Source organism: Pholcus phalangioides, unplaced genomic scaffold (assembly GCF_987345545.1).
Source record: "Pholcus phalangioides strain wild (caught in Gottingen) unplaced genomic scaffold, Ppha-v1.0 ptg000028l_1, whole genome shotgun sequence".
In the NCBI taxonomy this organism is placed as follows: Eukaryota; Metazoa; Arthropoda; class Arachnida; order Araneae; family Pholcidae; genus Pholcus; species Pholcus phalangioides.
The window spans coordinates 10197223-10212496 of NW_028301618.1; the positions used below are offsets into that span (position 1 = coordinate 10197223).

The 15274-nt window shown below is 38.2% G+C and overlaps 1 protein-coding gene across 1 annotated transcript in view; it reads right to left on the bottom strand.

Annotated features, from left to right (window-relative positions):
* Nucleotides 1–202: 202 nt before the first annotated feature.
* LOC149067939 (uncharacterized) overlaps nt 203–15274 on the bottom strand; it is a 176545-nt gene continuing 161473 nt past the window's right edge. The window contains exons 2-5 of the mRNA XM_089252392.1: nt 2176–2706; nt 1603–1794; nt 1108–1255; nt 203–471 (exon numbers count right to left, since the gene is read on the bottom strand). Coding sequence (XP_089108518.1) covers nt 218–471; nt 1108–1255; nt 1603–1794; nt 2176–2388 — 807 coding nt within the window. The 5' untranslated portion in view covers nt 2389–2706 and the 3' untranslated portion in view covers nt 203–217. The remainder of the gene's footprint in view (nt 472–1107; nt 1256–1602; nt 1795–2175; nt 2707–15274) is intronic.

The following is a 15274-nucleotide window of genomic DNA, read 5'->3' on the forward strand; positions in this document are numbered from 1 at the left end:
TTAAAATATTTTTAGTGATTTTTATCCTTCCCTATGTCAGATAATTTCAAAACTCTCCAATCTGTTATACCATTTCCTGATACCGATGCATATGTTTTATGAATTTGTAAATGGTTGAATTTAACTAAACAGGACCATATTATCCTCCAGTCTCCTGTGGGAGATTAATCAGCATTTTAAAAAGTGACCTATCTAAATGAAATACAGCAATACAAATTCAATCAATAAAAAGGAGAAAAAAAATCACAATTTTAATTTTTCTTATAAACTTCAATAAACTCCTTAAACACATTGCATAATTTGAAAGATTGTTAATAGAAGTGGCCACATCTCTGAAAGCTATTGCAGTTTCCTTCTGTGCATTTATGAGCTCCTCCATCGCATCTTTTTTTCTTTGTGGAGTCCTGTTCAATGCAGCTGAGGCTGTTTCCTCTTGATGGGTAGGAACAGCTAAGGATACATCAACAGGATCTGAAATGTGTATTTAAGTGAAGGAGATTTAACAAATAATACCTCATAATCATATCCACTATGCATAAAACTTTCAGACAGTTATATACAATAATGATGATACAACCCAATGCCATCAGTTTCTGAAAATGCAAGGCAGTCTCAAACCTGGTGGGGGGCCAAAACTCAATTGGAAATGCGTGCAACATTTCTGTATGCCAAGAGGTAATAGGCACCATGTCCCAAAAGTGAAATTACATGAGAGCACAATGTAAAGAAGCTCTTCGGCTATGAGAAAATGTGACACAACATGAAGTGAATACCTCTGCCATTTATTTGAGATCTACTATAACCAAGATTTATGCGTCCTCTGTATCTAACGTTATTAAAGTAAGCAAATTAATATCATTATTCCGACATTGATAGAAATGGATATAGTGTTCTTTTCCTCTGGCATACAAAAAAAAAACATTGCTTGCTCAATTGAAGCTTCACCGGAAATTCTTTATTTTTCACTGACAAATATTTGTCCTTTTTTAACCTAGTTCTGCCTTGATTTATTTAAATTACTATAAAATTACATTCTTTTTCCATGCAGTGGTAGCCACCGTTAACTCAGAATTTCATTCCTTTGAGTGAAGGATTATATCTTCTTACCCGACTCAATGGCTGCAGACATGTCTTCGGAAAGGTGGGAGCAATCAGAATCTTGAAATTCTTCAGCAGGAGCTGAGATTAAAACCTCAACAGGCTCCTGCTCAACAATCGAAGATCCCGACACTGTGGCGGATGCTCCAGCAGTAAACTACAAAATAACAAGTGGTGCCACTAATAAACATAACAAAAATATGAAATTATTTCATTACAGACACAGAAACAAGAGAAATGCTGTACTAGGAGTTTGATCCTCTCCCGAAATAAAAGAAAATGGCTGATTCTTATAAATTAGCATAGTTAAATTCTGTCACTTGATCACCATCCCAAAGAAATTTCTGGCTATGGTCCCCCATATGAATAACCTACCCACAATCAGGTCAACATCAGAACTGTACAAATTCATATTGAAACAGCGAACCCCTCTTGAGTCACCAGTCAGTCCTGATGACCAGAAAGTAAAAAAGTATACTTTGTACTTTAAAATTAAATACTCACCGCAGAAGAAGATCGCAATGGGGGATTTATTTCTGCATCCCCATATATCACAGTGTCGCCCATCATAGCGACCACTCTCTCTTCCAAATGCGACAGTCGCATTGATGGGGATGGCCCACCACCTGTCCTCAAGGACTCCTTCCGGATATCTGCAGCTTTTTTTTTCACACTGCTCTTGTAGTGAGTCCATGTCTACACAAAAAAAATAAATGTTTAAATAATCATCCTATACGTAAAAGCCACACTTGATCAATTCAACCTTCCCAAAACCAGATTCAAAAAGGCTTATTTTGACCGCTGTTAACTTATGTTTCATTCTACCATTGTTTATATAAAATATACCACATAACAAATAATTACATCAGATTTTTTTTTCCTCCGAGAGATGTTGATAAAAAAATTTAGTTTGTGATTAAAAATACAATATTTTCGTTTTTTCAATTTTTCTATCAGAAGGAAACAAAACTTTTGGTTTTATAAACGAAACATATTTAATAAATTAACTATATTTCATAAATTAAAAAAATTATTAAACCTATCAAGGTTAAATTCAACAAACTTAGAAGTACTCACCTTTTTCCAATCCTTCCCATCTTTACTAGGACCATAGGGAATTGCATTTAATTTCGTAGCCAGCCGTGACCAAGTTGCATTTTTGTCATGACTTGTCAGGTCAGAGGACAGCTTCCCGTCGATTAAACCATGGTGCTTCTCTAAAAAAATTACCATCACCTCATACTGAGCGGCGATAGTTTTAGAGCATCGCTTTGTTTGAGCACCATTCATGTCGATAGGAAAAGAAAAAAGCACATGAAAGGGACAGAAAGTAAATAAACAGAATGTTTCTGTTGCCACCGGCAGGAAGAACAATTAAAATAAAAAACATAGTAGTTGTTGTATTTCCTTAACATAGCGCTGATTGGTCAGAAGATGAATTACTCTCGAAGAAGCATTTTCGCGTACTTATCGTATCACGTGGTCTGAACGACAATCTTCAACGAGTGGAAAATGGTCGCTCAGAATTATCGCTGAGACTTTTGTCCTTCAGAATTGTCCTTCAGCGAGGGACAGGTTGTTATGAACGACAAGTAGATGGTCGAGCCCCTGGAGTGCCACGCAAACAGGATGATAACGATTGATCAAATCCCTGAGATCTTCATAATTGGATCCAAGACCACGAATGTTCCATTGAATTATGTTGGCCATAAATTAGGTAGAAGTAGACGGTTCGAGTTCTTTAAATTTATTCCGGTCTAGTTTCCGGCGAGTATCAATTAGTGACACATTTTCGAGGGTGGGACATTTTATTGCTCTCTCTATTGCTTTTCTTGAATATCCGGTCTTTTTAGATTTATTTCCAGAATTAATCTTGGGTTTAGTAACAGTAGGTTTTTTGAATGTGTGCACTGTTGCTTTTCCTGCCTCTTCTTCGGAGGTAGTGGACTCCCTCCGTAATCCAGCAGAGCAACAGCAGCCACAACTATTACACGGCTGGTTAGATGATGATGTTTGAGTTGATGTATCAGCTATTGGTTCAGTCTGAGTTGTTACGGATGCTTTGGTGACATTGTTAGTCATATTAGCTGATGATGGATTTGTTACCATATTAGAATATGATCTATTACCTATTGGAGTTTGGTTAAAGGTTATACGACGGCGTGCTTCGATATATGAGATGTTATTGAGGACCTTGATCTTCTGGATCTCTTTTTCTTCATTCCATTTCGGACACTTTCTGTCAAATGCGGGGTCGTCGCCACCCCAATTGACGCACTTGAATGGTGAATTAGTGCAGTTGTCCGAAATGTGGTCCTTCTCACCGCATTTTGCGCAGGTGGGTTGGCTGCGGCACGCTGTTCGTGAGAGACCGAACTTTTGGCAGTTAAAGCATCGAACAGGGTTAGGAATGTATGGCCGGATTTTGAGGTTATAATAACCTATTTTGATATCTTTCGGCAATGTTGGTGATGAGAATGTGAGAATTATGTTTCGTGTGGGAGCTGGATTGCCATCTTTGCGGCTCATAATGTGTTTGGCAGATGTTACGCCTTGAGACGCCAGCTCTTGTGTTAGTTCTTCTTCATCCATGTTAATTAAGTTATTATCTGAAATGACACCACGTGAATAATTCAACGTGGGATGGATTTTGACTGTTATTGGAATGTCTCCGAGAGATATGAGTTCGGCTTGTTTGGGAGTTTTAGTTTCGATGAGAAGGTCTCCTGAACGAAGGGCCTTCACCGATTTTAAGGTACCAACTGTGCCATAGAGAGCTTTATCTATTACAAATGGTGATACTTTGGCCAGCGGTTTTTCAGCATCTGAAGAGTGCAGAAAGAAAAATGAGACAGTTGATGAATTTGAAGCAGTTACATTGACATGTGTTTGGTTTGAAGCAGTCCTTTGACGTTTTGGTGCATTTTGATTTTTTCCCATATTTGAATGGGTATGGTTACATGGAGCCCTACAAGGGGACGCGCACACGTAACCGGTGAAGGTTAGTAGCAACGTCAGGTTAGGTGGGAGCTATACACCACCAAAGCAGGCGAGCAGACGCGTTCAAGATCGTCGTGAAGCAGCACCAACAAACCTCAACGACGTCTGGCAGGCCCGGCCCCTCTACCTGCCCAGTAGTGTAACCCCTTCAGCCACCGAGGCGACCACAGCCGATTGACCTGGACGGGGCTAATCCAAGCCTCCCGTTTCGGCTGAATCCGAGGCCAAAGCTAGCGCATCAGGCTAACCAGGATCCCCATCTCCAGCCTTACGGGTCTCCACGCACGGCAAACACGCAGGTAGACAGCGTCCCAGATAGGGCATACGCTAGAAGCAATGCCCCGTCTGGGAGGACCCCTCCCCGCCTAAGCGGGGTCCACAATGAGGGGTTGGACACAAGACAAATACAGGACAAAACAAGACGCAAGATGTGTAGAAAAAAATCATGTAATTTGGGCTATTGAAAGTGAAGGATATGAGCACAAATAAGCGATGACAATGACGTGTGATAGATTTAGCATTACCCAGGGTGCACCACGAGGAGGCCTATCACATTACACCCCAAAGACGGTTGCTCTTGGCAACAGGACGAAGGGTGTCCAGCCAAACAGTACGTAATCGGCTTCATGAGGGAGGGCTCTATGCACGAAGGCCAATGGTCTGCATTCCGTTGACCCCACGCCACCGTGCGGCCCGAAGAAGATGGGCTGCTGAACATCGAGATTGGGAGCAACATGATTGGAGCCAGGTGTTGCACTTCTTGAGGAGTGGAACAGTATTCCCCAAAGTCTGATCGATAACCTCATCGCAATCCATGGCAAACAGGTGTGCAGCAGTCTTAGGGCGTGTGGTCTCCTCGAACAGCTATTAAAACTCATGCATCATGTCTAAACAGTACTTTTTTTTATCGTTTACATGTAACCAAATTGTTGCGCTAAATCATCTTTTTATGTTTTTTCCATATTTTCAAAGAACGTCTTTTTTCTGTACTGCGCATTGATACGCGTGTACTATCCATTGTATGCCAATACGTGGCTATCTCGCACGGTTTTCTTTTTTTTGCTTGCTCCCCTAATTGTTTTGAGCAGTGTAGATTAACACTTACGAATGTTTGAATCTGGTGGAGATGGATCCTTATCCCTACAAAAAATGGGATAACGATGACGCTCTACGTATTTGAGATCTTACGGAGATGATGCCAAATGAACCCAGAAAATAATTTTTCGTAGTGTGCGAAGATCTGTTACGGCCGTATTCACCAACACAGTTTAAACGATCAGCGATCGACACGGATTGGTTAAAATCCTTAATTTAACCAATCCCTTTCGATCTTCAATCCTTTCACATGCGATTGCAGTTGAAACTGTGTTGGTGAATACGGTCGTTAGTGATGTCAGACGGTCTACAAAAAAGACGGTACATTCAATACGGCTAAGAACTTTATAACAATCTACCGCGATTGTTTCGACAAGTTAGCTGATCCGACAACAAAGTGCTCGTCGAGACCGTGGATCTTGAAATTGTATATGCCGAAAAACTTGTTGATACATTCCTCGAGCATATCACTGTCATCTTCCAGTGCGATGGATGTGATCTTGATGCCCTACCCTGCGTGATTGTTAAAGCTAATCTTTTGACACAAGCTCATGCGATATTTCGACCGGGCGTTCGCTAGAATAAACATGAAGAGTATTGCTACGGATATGAATGTTCATCCGAACTTTTTGGAAAAGATAGATTTTGAAAACTTCACATGCTGGTGAAGGTTTTGAACGATAGCATTCAAAAAATTCTTAACACCGGAAAGCTCCTTTACATATCCCAAGAAAACGAGAAAAAATTTCATGAGGCGGTTGTATGTATGACATGAGAAACCGTTGGGTGGTGATAGAGTTCGTTGCATAACGCATGCAATTTCCAACTCAAATATTCTTACCATGTACCTGTAATTATACATAATTTGAGAGGGTATGACAGCCATCTAGTCATGCAGGCAGCAGGGATCTTCAAAGATTATGACACATCTCAGTCATCCCTAATAATTTGGAGAAATACATTTCTTTCTCTATATTTACGTTTACGTTTCTTAGACTCATTTCAATTCCTACCGGCTTCTTTAGATAAGTTGGTTGGTAATATTACTCGTTCAGATTTTCGATTGACTGATAGCATATTCGAAGATGCTGACCTACTTGATAGGAAAGGGGTTTACCGTACATCGACTAGTTTTCTCTATTTTTGGAGACTGCTGAAGAAAGTTTCGCGGGGTGGTAATTCAGTCTAATTGGAGCCGATAATTACACTCATGCACAACTCCTAAGAGGAAAATTAGGCATTCAAGATCTCGGTGATTATCACCTTTACGTAAAATCAGACGTGCTTTTGCTAGCAGACACGTTCGAACGTTTCAGGAACCTTAACATGAACTATTACAAAATTGACCCTGCGCATATGTATACAGGTCCTGGTTTGGCTTTTTCGGCGTGTAAAGCGGCCGATTAGCCGTAAAGCTTAAGCCGATACAGCGAACAGCTGTTTGAACCCGATCAACCGACCAAAGAAATGGTGTATTGGGATGCAAATAACCTTTATGGTTGAGCGCAGAGGAAATATTTAACAAAAAACATCGCAAACGTTCTCGAGACTCCGAAAGGTTATGTCTTGGAAGTTCGACTAGAATACCCCAAAGTGATAACTTGAGTCATACTTTCATCAGTGACGTTCAAATGAGCAGAACACGCAAATGGCCCTCAACTCCTTTATAAGCTTTCAAAAATATTCATCTCTCGTTTATCAGCATGCATTCACATCATATCTCAGCTAATTTCAGTGCTTTGATCATTGTCATTTGTAGGCGTTAACTTGTATTGGTTCTACTGCCACCCATCCCCCAATATGTTCAAACCACGCAATCAATCCTCGTTTTGAGAACAAATATTGCATATACGCATTAGTTTCGGTTTACGAACACGAGGAAAGCACCCAAGGATCAGCAGATATTTAAACAATTTATGAAGATCTATTCAAAATATGTTTTACTCGTGCTCCCTCCCCATGGCCAACAAAAATTTTTTTTTTAATTTTCATTAAAAAATTGAAATGTCGAAAGAAAATACTTTTTATGTGTTCCTATAAGATTGACTCAAGCCAAAGCAAAATGATAAATGACTTGGTTGCCAAAACAGTGTACTAGCAACCACAAATAATTCTTTGCTGTCTCTCCTCATATATATTACATTCTTTTTTTGGAGTCTTCCAAAGTGAAGAGTTTGTCAACTCTCTTCGACAAGGCACATGATATTTTGAAGACGTACGTTTTTTAAGAATGACGCTCCTTTGAGACCACTTTCAAAAGCACAATGCAAAATGTGTAGATTACAAGATCCGATGTAAATAAGGCAAGGTGAACCTGTTTTACTGCATTGTCCATCATTTTTTAAAGGGATTTGTTCACATTTTACTGTTCAATGCCAGTGTAATCATTTTTGACAAATGAAGCACTTCAATTTCTAGCTCTTTGTTGAGCATTGTAATTATTGTTTATGCCTCTTCATGCCTTAAAAATACAGAAGACAACTGAATGCTATTGGGTAGCATCAGAATCACCAAACCTAGAATAGGTATATGTATCCAACTGCTTTGAAATGTAAATTGTTGTTTTATCTATTTGCACCATAATTTTAAATACATACCATATGTGTTGAACCCTCAAACTAAGCAAATGAAAAATTAATCAACCAAATGGTCCACATACCACCCCCCCCCCCACCCAAATAACCTTAAAAATGATAAAATTTCTGCTTTGGCAGAATCATTAATTGCATTCTTCAACATTTGTAATATTTGGCAATATATCAATGATTTCCTGCTCAATTAAACATCAATTACAGAAATTTTGTCGATAGGATTTGGTAGAAAAGTAGGACAAAACCAGGACATTTTACCAAAAAATAGTACGAGTGGGAGCCCTGCAGATACTTCAATACCATAGAACTTTTTGTTGCTTGGAAAAGTAAAATTGAGGCATCTGACCCAGTAAATTTTGTGCCACATCGTGAATCTCACATGTGCTGACCACAAAACAACATATTACTGCCATAAAAGTGCAGAATGGGAGAGGCGAATGAAACATCGTGGCTCTCAAAAGATGGGGAAAACGTGTCCAGCATACATGAAGGTTTCAGAATTCATAGATGGTCACATTGGTCTTTTCTACACATGGGCCACAAAATGGAAATTGGCAGAACATACTTGCATTGTGACAGAAATCACTTGGCAGTAGTTCTATGAAAAATCATTCACCTACACAATGTGTTTCATACGTCACTAATATAGATCTCCACAACATATCTAGAGACTACAAATTGCCATTCACTTCATTTGTTGACTTTATATTTCTGCCTCTATTCTGATTGCCTGCATAGTTTTGCTGTACAAGCCCATTGGAGATATATGAACAGTGTTGTGTCAATCATGACTCCATTCTTCGCATAACACATGGGATGTTCATGTCTGATGGTGCTCCGGCTATGTACACTGCATTCGGAGATGAAAGATAGCAACTATTGTGTGCCTAGTATGTGAAAAGAGAATGGCGCACAAAAATTAACAAAAGAGATTCCTGAGAAACAACTTGAACTCCATTTTTGCGGAAACTCATGAGGCCACATTAAAAAGTAAATGAAGGATTTCTTGGTCATGTTGAAATAAATAAGCCAAAAAAACCCAAGTGTTCCATGGATATTTCACTGCCACATATGACAATGGGCTGCATGCTACAGGAGGGACTCAGGTTTGAATGTAGATATAAAAGTGGCAAAGGCAGCTGAAATATGAAAGACCACTGCCATTACAAAGAAATTGATTTGGCGAGTGAAATGTAGCGAACAGTTAACATTTCGTATGTCCAGCATATGCAAAAACATGATTCCAAAGATTTAGTGATAGAAATGGCTGAACATCAACACTGCAAGGTTTATTCCAGTACTGCAATCCCTCATTATGATGCGACATTCATGACTAGAGGTGACTATGATATCAGGCGTGGTGATTGCAAAGTGTGCATGCAAGAGATGAGCTGCAACTGTTATGACTACACAGCCAGGTACAACATTTGTAAGCACATATGCTTGGTGTCTTGGCCAAAATATTACAGCCTCAGCTTGTATCGTATCAAAATGACAATCCTCTTCTTCCTTTTTTTGCCTATGACATACGGAAAACAGTTAAGCAATGCCTTCAACTAGTCCACATCTTAACAGATGAATGCATCGATTCAATACAGACTGTTGAAAATCTTCACAAATTTGATTTCACAGAGAAGAGTGCTCATTCACCAAAGCATTTAGTTAGCTTTGGTTTCATTGGAGACAGATTAGTGAAAGAAAAGAACAGTATCCTTTGAAAAATGAGTGCCAAAAATTCATTCTAAAATTTGTAGAGGCGTTGATGGATAAATGTTTAATCAATTCTCAGCCAGCTCATTTGGCATTTTGCCTGTTGTGGATGCCAAGAAAGCTCTAGAATGAAATTTGAAAAAAGTTCTCAAACATACCACTGTACTCTAATTTACCTAGGTCCCCCTCAAAAAAAAAATTATGACCCCCCCCCCCGACAATAATTCACTTGTGTATCTATGAATTTTCTTCCAGCATGCACCAGATCTTTGATCACCTGCTTATTTCTCTTCAATGAGACTGAATGGTGAGTCATGCTCTGGGTAGGAGAAGCAGCTATCTGTGAATCAAGTATATATTTCATTTTTTAAAACATGTTCTATCCAATTAGATTAGATTTTAAACATATTGGCGCAAGAACCAATTTGGTCAAACTGCGCCGAAACCAATGACTAAAATTAAGAAAAATTTGTCCTTTTGTCATGTCAATAAAGTGTGATGTAGATTGTAAAAACCAATCACCTTAATGAATTTAAAAATGTAAGATGCATCGCCATGGTCAGATAAAATGTCACGAAGTGAAAGATGATTCTGACCAAAAGCGGTAGTAAAATGATGTGAACAAGAAAAGCATGAGCAATGGTCAATGGACTTTGACAATGAGGGCACTCCGGTTGACTCTCTCGTAATAAAAGATAGGATTGTGTGAGGCGATTGTGTCCTATGCGTAACTGGGCACGCAGACTTCCTCCTTTCAGTTGCATCACTTCTCTGAGGATTACTAAAAGGCTATTGTAAACGTTGGTGGTTGTTCGAGCTGCGGTGTCTGCTTTTTCATTGCCCTCTTTCCTACATGATCTGGTACCCAGTGAAATTTTACTGCGGTACCATGATGAATGAGGTGATGCAGTTCATGAAAAATTACATGAATAAATGGGTGGGTGTGAAAAGTGAAAGAGCGCAGTGCTTGTAATGAGAGTCGCTATAGATGATGCTTCTGTTGTACCTAAAGAATATCTGTCGATATATGACATCTGCTGTGGTGGCTCTAGGGTATAATGATAATGAAAGAGAGACATCTGGCAGAGACTGCTCCCATGGTGCTAGTTGCCAAGCAACTGGGGCCACACGACTGATGTCTAATTCTAGTTCTTCCACAAGTGCCCTCATACGAAGACCGTAAGATGGAACACATGAAGGCAGAGCAGCAAATAGTCTATGAAATGAGGGATTAAAAATGACACGATGATCTGGAAAAGATTTCATCTTGATAAAATATTTCAAGGAAAGTTGCTGGCGTCTTGATGTCAGTGATGGCTCGTTGCATTCGACATACAGGCTCTCCATTGGAGACGTCCGGAAAGCTCCAGAACAATCCATAGGGCGAGATGGTGGACTGGGTCGAGCACACTCAGATAGCTCCGAGGTGCCGACCCATATACAATGGAGCCGTAGTCGAGCTTTGATCTTATTAAAGCTTTGTATAAGTGGAGGAGCGACTTACGGTCAGCTCCCCACGATGTAGAAGAGATGACCTTCAAGAGGTTCATCGTCTTCATGCAACGAGCTCTTAATTGCGCAATTTGAGGTTTGAAAGTGAGTTTCTTGTCAAATGTGATGCCGAGGAATTTAGTATTTTCTACAATAGGTATTAGATTGTTATTGAGAAACAACTGTGCGTCATCGTGTACGTCTCGGCGCCAACAAAAGTGCATAGCAACAGTCTTGTCAGCGGAGAATGAAAAGCCGTTATTATGAGCCCACTTGCTAATATTGTTGAGAGCGGTTTGTAATTGTCTCTCAGCTGACCTCATATTCACTGATTGGTAAGATATCAACAGATCATCCACGTAGAGTGCGCCAGTGACAGACAACGGGAGTTGGTTCAACCGGGGCCTTCGTGATTTTTCCCTTCTTACCGGGCCTACTCTAACAAGCATGAGAGCGCCATGACGTCACAAACGAGATCTGACCTCGCGAGACTGCAGGAAGAAAGGAGACAGCTTCACGTGCTTTGCAAGGAGCCATGTTGATGAGTGAAGTTTTGCACATGCTTTTCAAGTAGTTCAGTGAAATTTATTTTATCCACCGTACAAAAACTCTGTCGTCAAATAGTTTTTCCATCGAACTGGTAAGTAATACTCTTGTGTTATTTTCATTTTTTTCACTTGCTTATATATATATTTATATGTATGAAGGAATTAATCTTACTTAGCTATCAAGTATATCCTTTGCATGTACGAAATAGCTCCAATCTTACATTAAAATAAAGATTCGTTTGTTCCCCCCCCCACCCCCGAAGTCAAATAAAATTTTTTTTAAAAACTCGCAAACTTGCGTGGACCGTATATCGAAGCTGTTCCGAAATCGCCAACTTCCAATAAAATTTTCCTAGTAATATTTTATTAATTGATATATAAAAGTTATGTTGATGGATATAATTTTATTTATTCTCCTGTATTTATCATAGCAAAAGTTGCTTATTTTCCTTCTCAATTTGTAAACCGCATCTTACATTTTTGAGGATGTTTTTCTAATCATTACGATAATTTATTCGTTTAGGCCGAAGCCCTAGAATTTTTACAGATAATTACATTACAAATAAGTAGGCCTACATAGTTTCAAGGCAATATCAGAAGAGGAAAACCCAAAAGTTTTTAAAACATATATAAAAAAATTTAAACATTTTATCATTTTTTAGTGTGTTTTTACAGTAATTGCAAACAGTTCCAGCTTTAAAACATTGCCTTATTTGTGTTTGTCAAACGTACTTAAGAAGTTTATTTGTCATTTTTCAGAAATGGGGCGCAAATGTTGTGCTCCTGGATGCTTTGCATTGGATTGGATTTTGGGTTTATTGGCGCAAGGACCAATTTGGTCAAACTGCGCCAAAACAAATATAAAAATAAAAAAAATGTCCTTTTGTCATGTCAAAAAAGCAACATGAAACATAAAACAATGACATGAATTGTGCTCCTGGATGCACTTCGAATTACGTTTCACAAGACCAATACACAAGTGTCTTCACTTTTCCTTCTGATCCTGAGAGAAGGAAACTATGGACTGAAGCGAGCTGATTTTTCCCCCAGTGAAACAGCAGTTTTATGTATAAAGCATTTTGAGGAACAGTTCATTGTTCGTGAGGACAGAGTGTAGTGATGGAACAGAGCTGGTAGTTCCAAGGAAAAAAGTTACGCTTACATCAGAAGCATATCCTACGAAGTTTGAAAATGTGCAGAGTTATTTTTCGAAGCCTCTGCCTCCTCAGCGAAAGGATCCAAGTGAGCGAACTGAACGAGCCAGAGAAAGAGAGGAACAGGAGTTTCAACTGTGGTGTACAAATGACATCATACGGACGTTCGAAGATCTCGCTTCACAATGTGTGGATAAGCTGCAACCAGACTGGATGCGAGTGATTCGTGATGAGTTTGTTGTGTTCTTCAAACTGAAAGAAACAGATTGTCCACAAATTTGTGCAAGTTTTAAAATATATAAAAATCTCAAAGTTGAAGTATTTCATGGTGAAGTACCCATGAATATGAGTTCATTCCATTGGTTGTTGGGAATGAGTCATATATGTGATAGATGGACTAAATTCGAAAACATAGTAAGTATTTTGAATGCTTATGAAAAAAATGTAACATTTGAACAAAAGCTGTGTTTTTTGCTTGAATATTTAAATGGTATTGTAAATTTAGATCAGTGTAATGACGAAGACATGCAAATTAAGTTGGAATTTATCCAACAACAACTTATACTTTTATGTACGAAAAAAGTTAGATATTCTGCTAATTTGATTTTGTGGGCATCTAAAATTTATTTTAGCTGCCCTTCTGCATATATCTTAATTCGAAACAGCAAAGTGTTAACTTCCTTAAATAAGATGGATGTGGTAATGTTAACTCATTTATGTAGCCCCACATATGCCAATGAAAGCTCTTTGACCTATTTAAAAAACAAAGCTGATAGTTTGAATGAAAATGAAAAAATTGTCAATGTAATGCTTGATGAGATTTATATAAATCCATCAATTTCGTACAAAGCAGGAAGTCTTGTTGGTATTTCTGAACACCAATTCCGCTGCAACAACTATTCAAACGTTTATGATAAATTCATTGCTATCTAAGTATAAAGATGTAGTTGCATTATTTCCTGTTTGCAAGCTCACTGCAGATCTGTTGCATATCTATACAAATCGTGTTCTGTCTATATTGAATGAATGTGGATTTACTGTGTTATCATTGATATCTGATAATAACTCAGTCAATAGAAATATGTTTAAAATAATGTGTGGTGGGGAAACAAAACCATTTATTCCCAACCCTTTCCATCCAGATAAAAAATTGTTTTTTTCTATTTGACAGTGTTCACTTGATAAAAGCTATTAGAAACAATCGGCTTAATCTAAAAAATTTGGACCAAACTTTCATATTTCCTTGTCCTGATGGTGAGCAAATTCTGCATGCAAAACTAAAGGACTTGAAGGATATTTACGAAAAAGAGAAATGCTTAGCTCCGAATGAACAGCTCCGAAACATTCACATAAGGTCTTTTTCCCAAACTCAATTGAGAAGCAGAATGTAAAGTATGCATTAGATTTGTTTCATGACAGCAACTGTGTGGCTTTAGAAGTGTACAAAAATTTTAATGATAATGCAATGAATACCAAATTGTTCATAGATTATGTTTCCAAATGGTGGAAAATAGTTAATGTAAAACATCCCTCAAAGGGAAAACAAACAAATGATGAGATGTCATACCCCATTAAATCAGTAAACGATAATAATGTAACCTTCTTAATAGCATTCAATTCATGGTTGAAAAAGTGGTACGAATTGTCTGCTTTGAAAGCTCCCGAGAAGAAAAAGCTAGGTATTCCCGGAAGAGGTGGCATGCTATCAAAAGAGACATTTTTTGCACTCCAGTTGACAACTCAAAGCTTAATTGAAGTTGTCAAATATGTTTTTGACACATTGGGCTGTTCATATATATTGCTGGGGAAATTTCAGACCGACAGTCTTGAAGCACGTTTTGGGCAATATCGCCAGATGAGTGGAGGGAATTACAATGTTTCTTGTTTGCAGGTAATGGAGGACGGAAAAAAATTAAGGATTCTGAGCACGATTAGCTTGCACGCAGAGAAAAAGGGAGATTTTAAATTGAAAGACCTCAATTGTTCACAACTTAATAACTATACAAAAAGCTTAGAAATACCAGAATTTTTTTACAACGTTTTTAACACTTATGATGATGATGAAATTTCAGAACATACAATGTCCGTTCTAATTTATATCGCTGGTTACATAGCCTTCAAAGTGTCGCATAATTTAAAATGTGAGCAGTGCATATCTGTTTTAATTAAAGAAAAAACTCTTGAGTTGCAATGTTCCGATGAAGTCTTTAAATATTTATTGTTGACTGACAGAGGCCAACTTAAATGGCCTCAGAAATTATTAATGCATGTCGTGATAGCATCTTTCCAATTGTTTCAAAAGCTTATTGGTAAAAATTATGAAAATGCATTTTTGAATTTTTCTGAACAAAAAAATCTACTGATTCAATTAACGACAGAAAAAATGGAAATATTAGGGATCAATTTTGCTACACAATGCAGTTGTGGTAGTACTCTTTATAGTGTTATTAAAAAGTGTTTGTGTGTAATTACAAATATTCTTATGAATAACTACACAAAAGCCAAAAATGACAACAGACTAGCTAACAAACAGAGCAAAAGAAAATTATCCATACTTGCCAATTTATGAAATGTTCTAAATATTGAT